The sequence below is a fragment of the Hyperolius riggenbachi genome, chromosome 7 (assembly GCF_040937935.1).
Source record: "Hyperolius riggenbachi isolate aHypRig1 chromosome 7, aHypRig1.pri, whole genome shotgun sequence".
NCBI classification, from domain to species: domain Eukaryota; kingdom Metazoa; phylum Chordata; class Amphibia; order Anura; family Hyperoliidae; genus Hyperolius; species Hyperolius riggenbachi.
In genome coordinates, this window is record NC_090652.1 from 33,823,408 (window position 1) to 33,837,647 (window position 14,240).

General features: G+C 41.8%; 1 protein-coding gene across 1 annotated transcript in view; it reads left to right on the top strand.

Moving 5' to 3' along the window:
• The window catches only part of LOC137525470 (NACHT, LRR and PYD domains-containing protein 1a-like), a 90,177-nt gene that overhangs the window by 30,938 nt on the left and 44,999 nt on the right, over window positions 1-14,240 (top strand). The window contains exons 3-4 of the mRNA XM_068246570.1: window positions 5,620-5,672; window positions 8,545-8,765. Coding sequence (XP_068102671.1) covers window positions 5,620-5,672; window positions 8,545-8,765 — 274 coding nt within the window. The remainder of the gene's footprint in view (window positions 1-5,619; window positions 5,673-8,544; window positions 8,766-14,240) is intronic.

Genomic DNA, 14,240 nt, shown 5'->3' on the forward strand with positions numbered 1-14,240 from the left:
AAAGGACTTACGAGCCCAAATAGGTAAAAAAAGAGGAGTACCTTAATCACTTTTAACCACTTCCGGATTCCGGGTGGTTTGGCTGATCTGTGCTGCGGGGGCTCTTCAGCCCGCAGCACAGATCAGAAATCAGGCAGGGCAATCAGACTTCCCCCCTTTTTTCCCCACTAGGGGAATGTCCTGCTGGGGGGGTCTGATCGCCGCCGGCTGCTGTGCCTAGCGGGGGGGGGGGGGCTCCTCTAGGCCCCCCTCCGCAGCACTAGTCCTCCCTCTGCCTCCTTCCCTCCCTCTCCCATCCCCTGTGTGCGGCGCAGGACGGAAAGCCGTCCTGCGCTGGATAGGATAGGCTTTAGCCTATCAAATGCCGGCGATCCCCGGCCAATCAGAGGCCGGGGATCGCCGATCTCCTCTACGGCGCTGCTGCTGCGCAGCGCCGTATATATGTAAACACCGGGGAAGATCTTCCCCGGGTGTTTACATTTACCCTGCGAGCCGCGAGACACCCTCCGTGAACTGACATGGAACGGCCGCTCGCATGCAATCCACTTCAGGATTCAGGGGCGTAGTTAACGCAGAATCCTGAAGTGGTTAAATGCATCCGCGCTCCCTCCGTGCAGTTCCACTGGGTCCCCACAGTGTGATAGCCCCCCGTGCCGCTCCCAACCCCACGGACGGGGTCGGGCTCCCCTTCCTCTCCTAAGATTGCCACCGGAGCTGGCCGCGGCTGCACAGTCCGCATACGCGTTAGTGTGGCTGCGCAGCTCTAGGGCCTCCCCCGTCGATTCACGCTACTGTGTGTGGATCAGGGGGGAGGGCCCTAGAGCTGCGCAGCCGCACTAATGTGTATGCGGACTGCGCAGCTGCGGCCAGCTCTAGCGGCCATCTTAGGAGAGGAAGGAGAGCCCAACCCCGTCCGTGGGGTCGGGAGCGGCACGGGGGGCTATCACACTGTGGGGACCCAGCGGAACTGCACGGAGAGCGCGGATGGCATCCTCCGTGCATTTAAAAGTGATTAAGGTACTTCTCTTTTTTTACCTATTTGGGCTCGTAAGTCCTTTAAACAGTGACAATGTAGTGCTAAAAACAGAAAGACAGATCCTAAAATGAGTCAGGAAAGAGTTAACTGAAGCAGGAGATCACTGCTGCCATAAACATCCCTGGCTAGCTAAACAGTCATAAACTTAGGTTAGATAAGAGAAAGTCTTTAACTGTCATTCTGACAGCTGTAGGAGAAAGGGAGAAGTAACTAGCAGAGCTGAAATTCCTCTGTAGTAGTAGAGTATTGTACAGTGTATCATCCTCATTAAAATCTTCTTGAAATTCCTCTGAATGTGTGCATTAAAGCTGAATGCAGTTCTGTGTGCTTTACTGTTAACTGTCACTTTTCACACAGCAGCATGTACAGTATGTCTATCATTCAGAGGATGGGATCATCATCAGACGTGCAGGGATTACGGGATCTCTGGAATTTAGACATCAATGCAGAGCAGGGCGCTGCGCTGAGGACCGGAAGAGATGATTTACTTTAACATATGACCTCTTCTCTCTCCAAGTCCTGCCGCCCTTCTTATCTTATCCGATTTTATTGCCCTAGGCCATGGCCTTCCTGGCCTTCCCAGAAATCCGGCCCTGAATATGAGTCAACCTTGTGTATCGACTCCAAAATTCGACCCTCTTAAGCTGGAATTTATCAACTTAAACATAAGTCTACCCAGCAAAGTGTTTGCATTCAGGGACCAGAAGGAATTAACAGCTGCAGTAGGGGACTAGGGGGGTTAATGACTGCACTTGATAAAGTATTGCCATCATTAACCCCTTAAGGCCCTTAAAAGCAACCAATACCTCCCCCAAGTCCCCAAGTGTAGTAATTATCCACCACCTTCCTTATTAAGCACTGTAGATCAGTATCTTTCCCTTGCCTTTTCCTTGTAAATTGTTGTGGCCAGGAATGTTTCTTGGCCTTTCCAAAAAACCACCACTTACCACTGGTTAAATTAGTGCAAATGGTGATGTCACTAATAGTACACACATTACACAGTGTGCTCAGTGTTGCAGCCATTGGTTGGTAAAAATGTCAGAGTTTCACAGGCAATGCACGCTTCTAATTTTTAAAGTAAGCTATACAAAATAGTGCTCCTCCATGCAAAAGGTGGCAGTTTTTTTTGGGGGGGAGGGGAGGAGTTATAAAGCATGCTGGCTGCAAAGGTTAAGAGAGAGGTATCATCGTCATCCCCCACCCCAGTTATGAGTCAGAAATCTAGGTTCACCTTGTGTACAAGTGAAGGAATGTACTTTTACTTAGTGAATCAGACTTAAATTTCTAGACTTATCGTAGAGTATTATATACAGTACATTACTGTTGGTAACCACACCTAACCGAAGAGAAGATTACATGCAGGCTTGATTCACCATAGCAGTGTTAGCTGGTGCTTTGTAACACAGCACTGCAAGTAAGTACTGCAGCCAGATGAACACTCCTGCTCAGCTATCACGAAACAATGTGCTTTCAATGGTGCTGAATGTGTTCAACTCCATGAAAAACTGGTTAAAACAGCAACAACAATGAAACATTGATAAAGCTCTTTTCTCCCATAGGACCCAAAGCCAAAAAAACAGGCTCAGAAAGAAAGACAGCACAGCCACCCCTCTTCTTCAATAGCTCCATCCCCAAAGGAAAATATGTGACTCCTGAAACAGGGAGACAACATAGTTCCCCTTAACTTCAAGAGCCAGGTTTCTACCACTAATCGGCATGGGGGCTGGTGATCAGGTGCATATTCATGAAAACATAGGGTTATGGTGCGATCTAATCACTCCCCCACCCCGCCAACACAGTTAAGAAAACTCACTTTTGCTAATGTGTATAGAGATCTCTTACAAACAATCAGTAACCCTCTGCACTCGAACACTCATAACAAGCTGGAACTGTACTGTTAAAAACAACTTGGACGCAAGTTGTATTCAATTGCACTAGATGGATGATATTTGCTTCCAAAGTGGTTTGCATGCAAAAGCATTCAATACTAGACCCTTTCACCAGCATTGAAGTTTCCTCTGTTGAAAGGGTCCCTTTTTTACACACCTGTCAGCAATCAAGCAAATATTTCATACTCATTAACCTGGGATACATACTGAGGCCTGTCTGGTTCTACTATATAGATATCCTGACATCCCATACACACAGGCCAAGTGTATAAAAATTAAGAGCCCTGTCTTTATCATCAGCAGTCATAATTGCAGTGGTTTTTTTTTTTTTTTTGATAGAAGGGTTCTCTTCATGTTGCGTGGTGTCTCGTTGTTGCTTGAAGAGTCTCTAGAAAAGATTCATCCACTTCAGCTCTTCTGCTAAACCAAGAGTTTGCTACCCCCTCCTCCTCTGTTCATATACTCAGCCGGGCCATGCAGCATGGAGGGACAACCAAGTCTATAAATAGAGAAGGAGCCAGTGGTAATCTGTAGCTGAGTAGCTTCAAGAGTAGGGGTGGTCGGAAATGCTGATTTCCATTTCCAAGGAAATTCTGATTTTTCGATTTTCCATTTTCAAATGTTCCATCTTTCCAATTTCTGGATCTCCAATTTTCCATTTTCTGATTTTTGAGGAGCGTTTTATGAGTAATTTTTTGCATCGTAGAATTCAAAAAAATCAACAACAAAAAACCAAAAACAGAAATCGGAAAAACAGAAATCAGTTTTGTGATTGCTCTGAAATTAACATTTTCCAAGAAAATTCTGCATTCTCTGATTGGTCCAATGCTTCCTAGTTCTGTGATTGGGCTAAAATTACCAAGTTGCGATAAATCGGATTTTCGTGGCATTCCGTTTTCCGTTTTCTGAATTCCAATCAGAAATTTGGATTTCTGATCAGAAATTCGCAAATTTCAATTTTGCGGAATCCGAATGTGCACCCCTTTTGAAGAGGATAAATCTCTTTCAGAGGTTCCTCAAGCAACAGAAAGATTACAAGTAACATGGAGAGTAGCTCTCTATTAACAAGTGCTTATCTGGTTACTCCAAATTGGCACTGCTCCAGACAACTCTCTGCCCATATGGCCACCACGCCCACCTTTGAAAGAGACAGAGTTTTATAAAAAAAGAGGTGGGACTATTCTGCCCCTCCCTTTCAGGCGCCACGCCCCTCATTTTCAACATTTTCCTCTATTTTAATGATCACTGCCTCTACTTCCATTCATGGTCTTCATCATTGCTGCCTATTCACTTCTGTTTCTTCTGCTTCCTCCAGCTCTGAATACAACTGCCTCTTCATTCTTTACTACTGATATCTGCTGTCTCCTTTTCATAGAAGTTCCTCCATCCCTGCTGCCTTTTCTCACACTCTCACCTTTGTTATTGAAATTTCTTCCCTACTGCCTCAAAAATGATTCCAGCCAATAGCAGAAAAGAGCACCGAGCACCAGTTACCACAAGAGGATTTATTCAGGCTCTTCGGGAAACATATATCTAACACTAGGGCTAAAGGATAGGCCTGACAGCCGTTTCACAGGGTTCTCACAGCTTCTTCAAAGGCCAGGGTAAGGGTACACCCGCATGGCTGTGCCCATTAACCACTTCAGGACTCAGCCTTTACCCCCCCCCCCCCCCCCTTAAGGACCAGCGCTGATTTCGCTGATCTGTGCTGGGTGGGCTCTACAGCCCCCAGCACAGATCAAAAACCAGGCAAAGAGACCAGATCGCCCCCCTTTTTTTCCCACTAGGGGGATGATGTGCTGGGGGGGTCTGATTGCTCCTGCCTGCGTGTGGCTGGCGGGGGGGGCACCTCAAAGCCCCCTCCACCGCAGGATTCCCCCTCTCCCTCTCCTCCCTCCCTGCCCCGGAGATCGGAGGCTGCACAGGAACGGATCTGTCCTGTGCAGCCTCTAACAGGCTCCTGCCTGTCATGTGACAGCGATCCCCGGCCGCTGATTGGCCAGGGATCGTTGATCTAGTACAACGCTGCTACTGTTAGCAGCGCTGTACAAATGTAAACAAAGGATAAAAAAAAGGATACTTAAAGTGGTCTGAAACTCTGACATAACATTTAATAAAAATATGTTTTTCTACTCTTTATTATTCATACAGTTATCATATTTGCATTTGTGCATAAGTAATATTGTCTGTCTACAAATTACAATTTTCCAAAGTGTAGTTTTTCTTGCCCTGTAAGCTGCCATTGCATTTTATTAGAACTGCTTTTTATTATATATTAAAATCTTCTAATGAATTGTTCTGAGCTCTGTGTGTGCCTGACGCAGAGACAGCTTCTCAGAAAGTGTTTTTTACTTGTTACACACACATGTATCAACATTGGAATGTAAACAAAGATACTGTTATCTCCAGTTTGGATGTGGATTTGAGGCTGAATAGCAGGACAAAGTGCTTTGTTTAACCATTTAAGTGATGTTCTGCAAAAAAAAAAAAAAAATCTAGGATAGTAATTTTAAAGCCGTAAGGAATCTTTTAGAGCAAAGTAGAAATGCTGGCTTTCAGACCACATGTACATGAATATCATTACAATTATTGTATAGTATTATAGAGCCCAAGATAAAGCTGTTAACATCAAGCTTTAAGTTGTTAAAATGAATTAAAATGACAATATTCCATGTATTCTTTACTGTGTTTCAGATTGAGGAGGAAACTGATGTAATTACTCCAACTCTTCATGGGAGATCGTACAGGTAATACTTGAAATCTCATATCCAATACATTCTTAATGCTAGTGGTGTTCAAATAAACTTCTAGCTCTAATCTATAATGCTATTTTAAAGGGAACGTACTGTGAGAGGGGGTATGGAAGCTGCCATATTTATTTCCTTTCAATAACACAAATAGCCTGGCTGCCCTGTTGATCCTCTGCCTCTAATACTTTAAGCCATAGACCCTGAACAAGCATGCAGATCACATGTTTCTGACTGAAGCTTGACTAGATTAGCTGCATGTTTGTTTCAGGTGTGTGATTCACATACTACTAATGCCAGAAATATTAGCAGAACTGTCAGTTAACTCATATTGCTTAAAAGGTAACAAATGGCAGCCTCCATATTCCTCTCACTTCATATTTCATATATGTATATGTAGCCCCTTCATATATTGCTGAGATACCCCATAAAATGAAATCTCTACTCTCGAAAATTAATTCTCATTTGCTCTAACCTCCTTTGACAATCACATTCATTCAATCACAACTTCTCAAACGCTTACCCTCTTCTTTGGAACTTCTAACATTACATTCAGCACTCACCATGCTCCAAGTCCTATAAATGCAACATTAAAACTCATCTTTTCAGACAAACATACAAATTAACCTTGGACATACCATGCAGCTACTAATCTAGCTTTCTTCATTACTATCTAGTTTACAGCTTATCGACTAAAAGGAAAACGTTGGGGACTTCTGCTATAGCCACTATAATTAAAAAGCGTCATGTATATGCTGGTGCTGTATAGCAACAACAACATTAATAATAACAATTAGTAATGGTAGTATCTTATGCATGAACAACAACATACGCAACATTTACTTTGCTGCCCCGAACTTCTGAGCTGCCCTTTTTCCATTTCCATTTTTCTGATTTCCGTTTTACGATTTTTCTTTTTACGATTTAAGTGTTTTTAGATTTTTTTTTTTTATTTTTTTTTGCATTCCAATTTTGTTTTTGCATTCTCTGATGTAAAAATAAAATCCTCCTTCAAAATCGTAAATTTGAAAAATGGAAATTGGAGAAGCAGGAAATCAGAAATCGGAGAAACAGAAATTGAAATCAGCGTACATCGTAATTTTCGTGGAATTGGAAATGGGCATTTCTGACCATCCCTATGCAAAATATCAGATGAGCCAATGAAGGGCCAACACAAAGGTAATTGGCTCTGAAAGTGAAATATTAGCTGTAAATTAACCCTCAGACTACCACAAACATTTTTAGGTGTTCTGTGTTTTTGCATCCATACCCCAAGAACGTCTAAAGGCAATTGCATATAAAACTACTCCTGCCCGAATCCAATGAGTAAGCACCGTCTTCAATAAATAAGCTCTTTTATTAAAGTATCAAATCATCATAAAACCAGGAGGATCAAGCTGGTTGCTTGATCCTCCTGGTTTTATGATGATTTGATACTTTAATAAAAGAGCTTATTTATTGAAGACGGTGCTTACTCATTGGATTCGATTATTTGGAAGGACACCTGCAGTGCAAAGGTGACTGGAGTGGAGAGCACGTCATACCTTTTCCTCGGTCCACCATAGGTGCTTGCTACACATTGCTTAAAACTACTCCTGCCCACAGTGGACATCTATAGGCATTTTTTATTCCCCCATTCCTGTGCCATGAATGTCTAAAAGCCATTTAGTACAAGGTTTGGGCTCAGTGCAGATGATGTTGCAGAATTATGCAAATGTTACTGCAAAACAAAGCAGCTTGAAAATGAACCAATCAAATGCTTTTGCTGCAAGATAAATTCTCATAATAATTAGCATAATTCTGTACCCTAATTATTAGCATTATTGTCAATCATCTCAAATTTATTTCCATCCCTATCTGCTAATTTGGACTTTGGTACATGTAGATTTAGGTAAGACATTTAGTAACCACAATATAAACATTAGCTTGCACTGGCATTTAGCTTTGTTAAAAATTAACTGGTAGTCTAAGGGTTAAAGGAAATCTTAAGTGACATGTGATATAATGAGATAGACATTTGTATGTACAGTGCCAAGCATAAAAGTACAAATGTACATATGTAAATGGAAAAATAGTGTGTTTTTTTTTCTATTATACAATATATGGATCATTTAGGTGGGATAAGTAGTAATAGAGGTATTGGCAAATGAATAGGAGCAGCTCTGAAATGTGAAAATAACTCTTGGGCTGAATTGGTTAAACATAACATAAACTGTGGGATACCTAAAAGTCATTATTAGAAGTAGGAAAATAGATATAATGATTTATCTCATCAGTTTATTTTCACTTAAAGAGAATCTGTACTCTAAAAGCATACCATTCACTTCATTATGTTCTCCTGGGCCCCTCTGTGCTGTTTCTGCCACTCCCTGCTGCAATCCTGGCTTGTAATTAACAGTTTTAGGCAGTGTTTACAAACAAAAGACATGGCTTCTAACCAGAGTGTGATAGGCTGAGAACAGCTTACTGTGTGACTCATGCAGAGCTTGGAGAGGGTGTGTAAAGCTTCTGCCAATTATAAGCAGTGCTGCACATTCCACACATTTCAGCCTCAGCCAACAGAGCCGACAGAGGAAAGAAGATAAGATTTATTACAGAGACAGTGCAAGTAGAAAAGGTTGCAGTAAGGCAGACCACATTAGAACAGGTATAGGAACTTATAGGATAGAAGAAATAAGGCTCAAAATTTTGTTACAGAGCCTCTTTAAGTATCACTTTAGTTCAGGTTTTAAATACCCAGTTCTATTATAACTTTCAGTCAGGCTGGACTATATTTCTTTCTAAACATTCCAGCAACATTCCACAAGTCCATTAACAAATGACTGACCTTTAAAAACATTGGTCTGCCTAATAATTCTCTTCCACTTCTCAGGCTTGAACTTCAACCTGAACGACTTTCCCGCTGCTCAGAGACAGGAATTGCATTCCGGGTAAAATCTTCAGTCACCATAGAGTATAAACTGGAATCTGGAAGTTGTTATGAGAAACAAATGGAGAATAATGGATATAAACTTGTGGGTCCTTTGTTCAATGTGAAGGTTGCCCCTGGTGTAGTGTCCAGCGTATACTTACCCCATTATACCAACCTACAAGGTAGGTCACAGTGTTCTTTGGCTTATGATGTATACCGAAAAATCCAGTGCAATGGAAGATGTTTGCATAAACAGAGATAGATTACCTTAGCAAAGATAGATTAACCCTGATGTTTAACAAATGTCCGGGCGGGAATGATCACACCTTCATCTTAAAGAGGAACTCCAGTGAAAATAATGTATTAAAAAAGTGCTTCATTTTTACAATAATTATTTATAAATGATTTAGTCATGTGTTTGCCCATTATAAAAGCTTTCCTCCTCTCTGGTTTACATTCTGACATTTATCACATGGTGACATTTTTACTGCTGGCAGGTTATGTCACTGGAAGGAGATGGTGCTTGCTTTTTTAGCAGTTGGAAACAGCTGTAAACAGCTATTTCCCACAATACAATGAGGTTCACAGACAGGAAACTGTCAGGACCATGGTCCTGACATCACACAGTGGGAGGGGTTTCACCACAATATCAGTGTGATATCAGTTTGAGAAAAGGAAAAGATTTCTCATGAGAAAGGGGGTATCAGCTACTGATTGGGATGAAGTTCAATTCTTGGTCACGGTTTCTCTTTAAGGGTGGTTTTACACTGGAAACCGGCATTATGGGAGCATTGCAGTGCGATGACCACATTGCACCGCAATGCTAAAAAAGCCTTTATTCTGGCTGCAAGCAAAGCAGGAAGTAAGCCTCTCTAATGCTAACTTCCTGTAGCCAATATTCGAATTGCGCGGAAGTGTATTGAAAAAAATATGTTTCCACACATGCGTGCCACAATGCAAACCTCCAATAACATTTAAAAAAACTTGTGTCGTAGTAGAATGACATGACTTCCGGATCGCCGCACATTGCCACGCATGTTGCCTGACAATGCGCTTTTGCTTCCAACAGAAAATTGGGCACTTCCAGTGAATAGTGTCACACGGTACAAAATGCTTCATAAACGTTCATTGGCGTAGCGTTAGCAAAACAAGATAACACAATGTGCCAGTGTGAACGAGGCCTTAGTCAAGCAGGTAACATAGCACAACAAGAAAACAATGTGGGCACCAATCAGCATTTACTGTATGCCTTTTAATTGGCAAGTGTTTCAGTGGTGATTAGCTAAAATGACGATATTCTTTTCACATTTATTATTGCAAAGTAATGTTAAATTCGACTTTTGAGCAAATATGCCATTAAAAATAATTTAAACGTCCAAACTGACTCAGCACCGTCTTCTGTATAATTAAGCTCTTTTATTAAATTAAAAGCATAATGGCAAGCATATCCAGCATGGATATGCTGGATATGCTTGCCATTATGCTTTTAATTTAATAAAAGAGCTTAATTATACAGAACACAGAAGACAGTGCTGACTCAGTTTGGACGTTTATCTATGAAGGGATCTGGTGTGCACGGATCTGTGGAGTCAAAGCACGTCTGTAAATATCTCTCTCATTGGTGCTAGCCATACACTGTGGATTAAAAATAATTTAGTAATAAGTTTGCGATTTTTAAAATATTTTTTTTGACTTTTCACGCTGTTTTTTTTTTTTTGCGTTGTTTGAGAATTTTTTTGCGGTAAAAATAACATTTTTCGTGGTTTTCATGAATTTTCACAAACTTGTTTCCTTAAAGAGGAACTTCAGCCTAAACAAAGATACGGTCATTAAGTTACATTAGTTATGTTAATTAAAATAGATAGGTAATATAATCTCTTACCCACCCTGTTTTAAAAGAACAGGCAAATGTTTAAATTTCATGATGGCAGCCATCTTTTTGGTTGAAAGGCGGTGACAGGGAGTATGAGACACAGTTCCAACTGTCCTGTGTGCTGATGACGCCTCCCAGTTGCTAGGCAACGTGAATAACAACATAGGAAATCCCATCATGCTTTGCACCGCATCAGGAAAAAAAGCCCGCGCAGTTTTCTTTGATGGGGCGGAGCTTAAGCTTTTGTGCAGCTAAAAATAAGGCTTATGTAAGAAAAACAAAGTTCTGATGCTGTGAAACTGGTAAATAAACGAGTACATTTGAAATCGGCGCCGGGCGCAGGATACAGCGGTATATAGCTGATCCTGCTTCTGCACAAGTCCGGGCCGATTTAATTACTATTCCCCCTCCAGGCCGACATGGATAGTGGGGGAATGAAATAATTCGGCTTCCAGCGATTGCTGGAGGCCGAATTATTATGTTTTTAAGCAACGTCGGCTCAGTCTTCTGACGGAGCCGACGTTATTCACTGAGCACTTCAATAGGAATAATTCCTATTGAAGTCTATGGAGGCGCCGGCTGCGCCCAAATCTAGCAGCGCTGAAAAGCACTGCTCCGAAAGAAACACCAAGCCTTTTCAGTGCTACTGAGTACATTTTTAGTCTGGAGGTTCACTTTAACTAAAATAAAATTTTCGATGCACAAATTACTGATGAAAATTTGCAAGCAGCACAGTGTTTCAGTAAACAGTTGTGGTTACAGTCAGTACATCACAGTATACAGTGCATCACCACTCTGATTGCAGCAGCATACAGGGACAAAGAGTGGTCGCCAATAATTGTTTTGCGCTGTCGGACTTACTCACGGATGTATATTATCTTCCATGGTGCAGAATAGCTGTACCATCTGTAGCCACAACTCTTTGCTGGAATGCTTGCAGATTAAAAGGCAGAAATGCTGATTGGTGTCTGCATTGTTTACTTGTTGTGCCAGGCAATGGGAGATGTTATTGCTATATAAATTGAAAAAAATAATTACCATATTTTTCGGACTATAAGACGCTCCTGACCATAAGATGCATCTAGGTTTAGAGGACAAAAACTGATGAAAAAATATATACTAAACCTGGTGCATCCATGGTCAAGGGGCATTTTGTGGATTAGGCACCCTTTGTACTTCATGCCCCCTTGTACCTCTTGTGTCTCCCTGTGTCCTTCTCTGTCCTTCTTTGTCCTCCTGTGTCCCCCATGATTCTGCCTCTGTCCCCCTTGTGTCCTCCTCTATGCCTCTTTGTGTCCTCCTGTGTCCCCCATGTGCCTGCCACTGCCCTTCTGTCCTCCTCTATTCCCCTTTGTGTCCCTCATTGTGTTCTTCTCTATGCCCCTTTGTGTCCATCTGTGTCCTCCTCGATCTCCCTTGTGTCCTTCTCTATGCCCCTTTGTGTCCCCTGTGTTCTCTGTTTGTCCACCTCTGTTCTCCTCTGCATGGGCACAGTACAGGGACTCCCTGATATTGCAGTGGGTTGGAGGTTCGTATTGGCAGGTGCTCACAAGTCAGGAACTCCCTGCATTTGGACTATAAGACGCAGTGTCTTTTTTCCCCCAGTTTTGTGGGAGAAACAGTGAATCTTCTAGTCCAAAAAACACAGTAATTAATTATATTAATCTGTGCATTGTGATGTCTACATAATGTCCAATAAATCAAATACCATCTCATCTTCTCACAGTTTCAATGATTTTGTGGTACTCGGTCTTGACAAGTAGGGATGGTCAATAAGATGCAAATTATTCCTAGGGATGCTCATTCGAATTCCGCAAAGTTCCGATCGGAAATCACACAGGAATTCTGTAGAAATCTGATTTATCGCAACTTGGTAATTTTAGAACAATAACAGAACTCAGCAACATTGGACCAATCAGAGAATGCAGAATTTTTCGGCAAAATATTAACTTCAGGACCACGCATATTTAAATCTATGTACTGTCTATGAATGCTAGCTTCTGACACATTGTAGATTTTTACTCCAGCATTCTTGTGTACTTTGACTGCTCCTGATCAGCTGATCCCTAGGATTGCATAATTATCACTTTTTCGGTCTTAAAATCCTAATTTCCACCTCTATTTAGTGCTATGATTAAGGGCATGTAACGCCCGAAACATGTCAGCATGTGGTGTTGGATTTTAGCCTGTCATGTGTATTGATTGAATAAAGCTATACTGATTCTACCAACATCATGCGGATTTCACTTTCTACAGTATTGGATCTGAGGTCTTAGCAGCCCGTTTTCCTGCACTGTCGGTGGATGGAGGTCGTGAGCGGTGTTCTATTTAGTGCCCCTACAGTGTACCTAAAAATAATGTACATAATTTTGATATCTGTGCATAGATAAAATATAGAATAATCAGTTTATGACAGTTTTACTGCTGCAATTTGAGATATTTACTCAAATCGGTTAAACAATTCCGAAAATTCATTTTTTTTTCATTTTTTGAAGCATATTATTGCTTTAAAACACAAGCAAATTCCAGATTTACTATAATTAAGTGATATCCAAAGAAAGCCCTATTTGTCCTGAAAAAAACAAGACTAAACATGTTTGGGTAGACTAAAAATTGCCCAAGATCTATCAACTTAAGCAAAGTCATAGCAAAATTATAAAAATTGGCTTGGTCCTGAAATTAATTTCCGACCAATCACACGACTTCCCATTTCTGAATTCTGATTTCTGTGTTTTCCAGTTTTTCTTTTTCATTTTTTTAATTCTCTGATGCAAAAAAATGGCTGATAGAATACGCCTCGAAAATCAAAAACACAGAAAATCGTAAAAACAGAAGATCAGAAATTGGAAAAAAGGAAAAACAGAAGTTCGCAAATCCGAATATCCACTGAATCAGACAATTCCTAATTATTCCAAGTTGATATGGGATTATGCAAATGTGCACATTTTGAAAGTGGATCAATCTAATCACACCAAATTGTGGAATTGTATTAGCCCATTTTTAAAGAGAACCCGAGGTGGGGATCTTAGAGTTAAATCTATACACAGAGGCTGGGTCTGGCTATAGTGCCCACCCTCTGTTGCTAGTTGAATCCCCGCTAAGTCCCCCCTGCGCTCCGCTCTCCCCCATAAATTACACTGCGCTGGCCACACACAGCGTGTCGTAGCTGGCTGTATTTACCTCACTAGTGTCACTCACGGCGCTCCCACACCTCCTGCAGAGCGCCGGTCCCGCCCACGTCCCTTCCCTCGCCGCTGATTGGAGAGAAGGGACGCAGACGGGGACCGGCGCTCTGCAGGAGGCGGGGGGAGCGGCTTGAGTGACAATAGTAAGGTACACAATGCCCGAGAGAGCGGCCGTAATTTATGGGGGAGAGCGGAGTGCAGGGGGGACTTAGGGGGGATTCAACTAGCAACAGAGGGTGGGCACTATAGCCAGACCCAGCCTCTGTGTATAGATTTCTTTCTACGATCTCCACCTCGGGTTCTCTTTAAGCTGCATGATGTTGCATACAAAGTTTGTATAATTATGCATCAGCTCTTAATTATTTGCATCTCATTGACTTTCCCTATTCACAAGTATCCTTCTCTTCAGAAGGTAGTCCTCAGAGAAAGGCAAACATAAATAATGTAGCAAGCAATGGGCAGCCGCTCACCAGCTGCAAGTGAAAAAACATAAATAATATGCAGTATCAACACTTGATGGTGTAATCGCAATCATAGTCATAGACTGTAATCCTCAGCATCAGAAGTGTCTGAATCACACACACCTGAAGCAAACATGC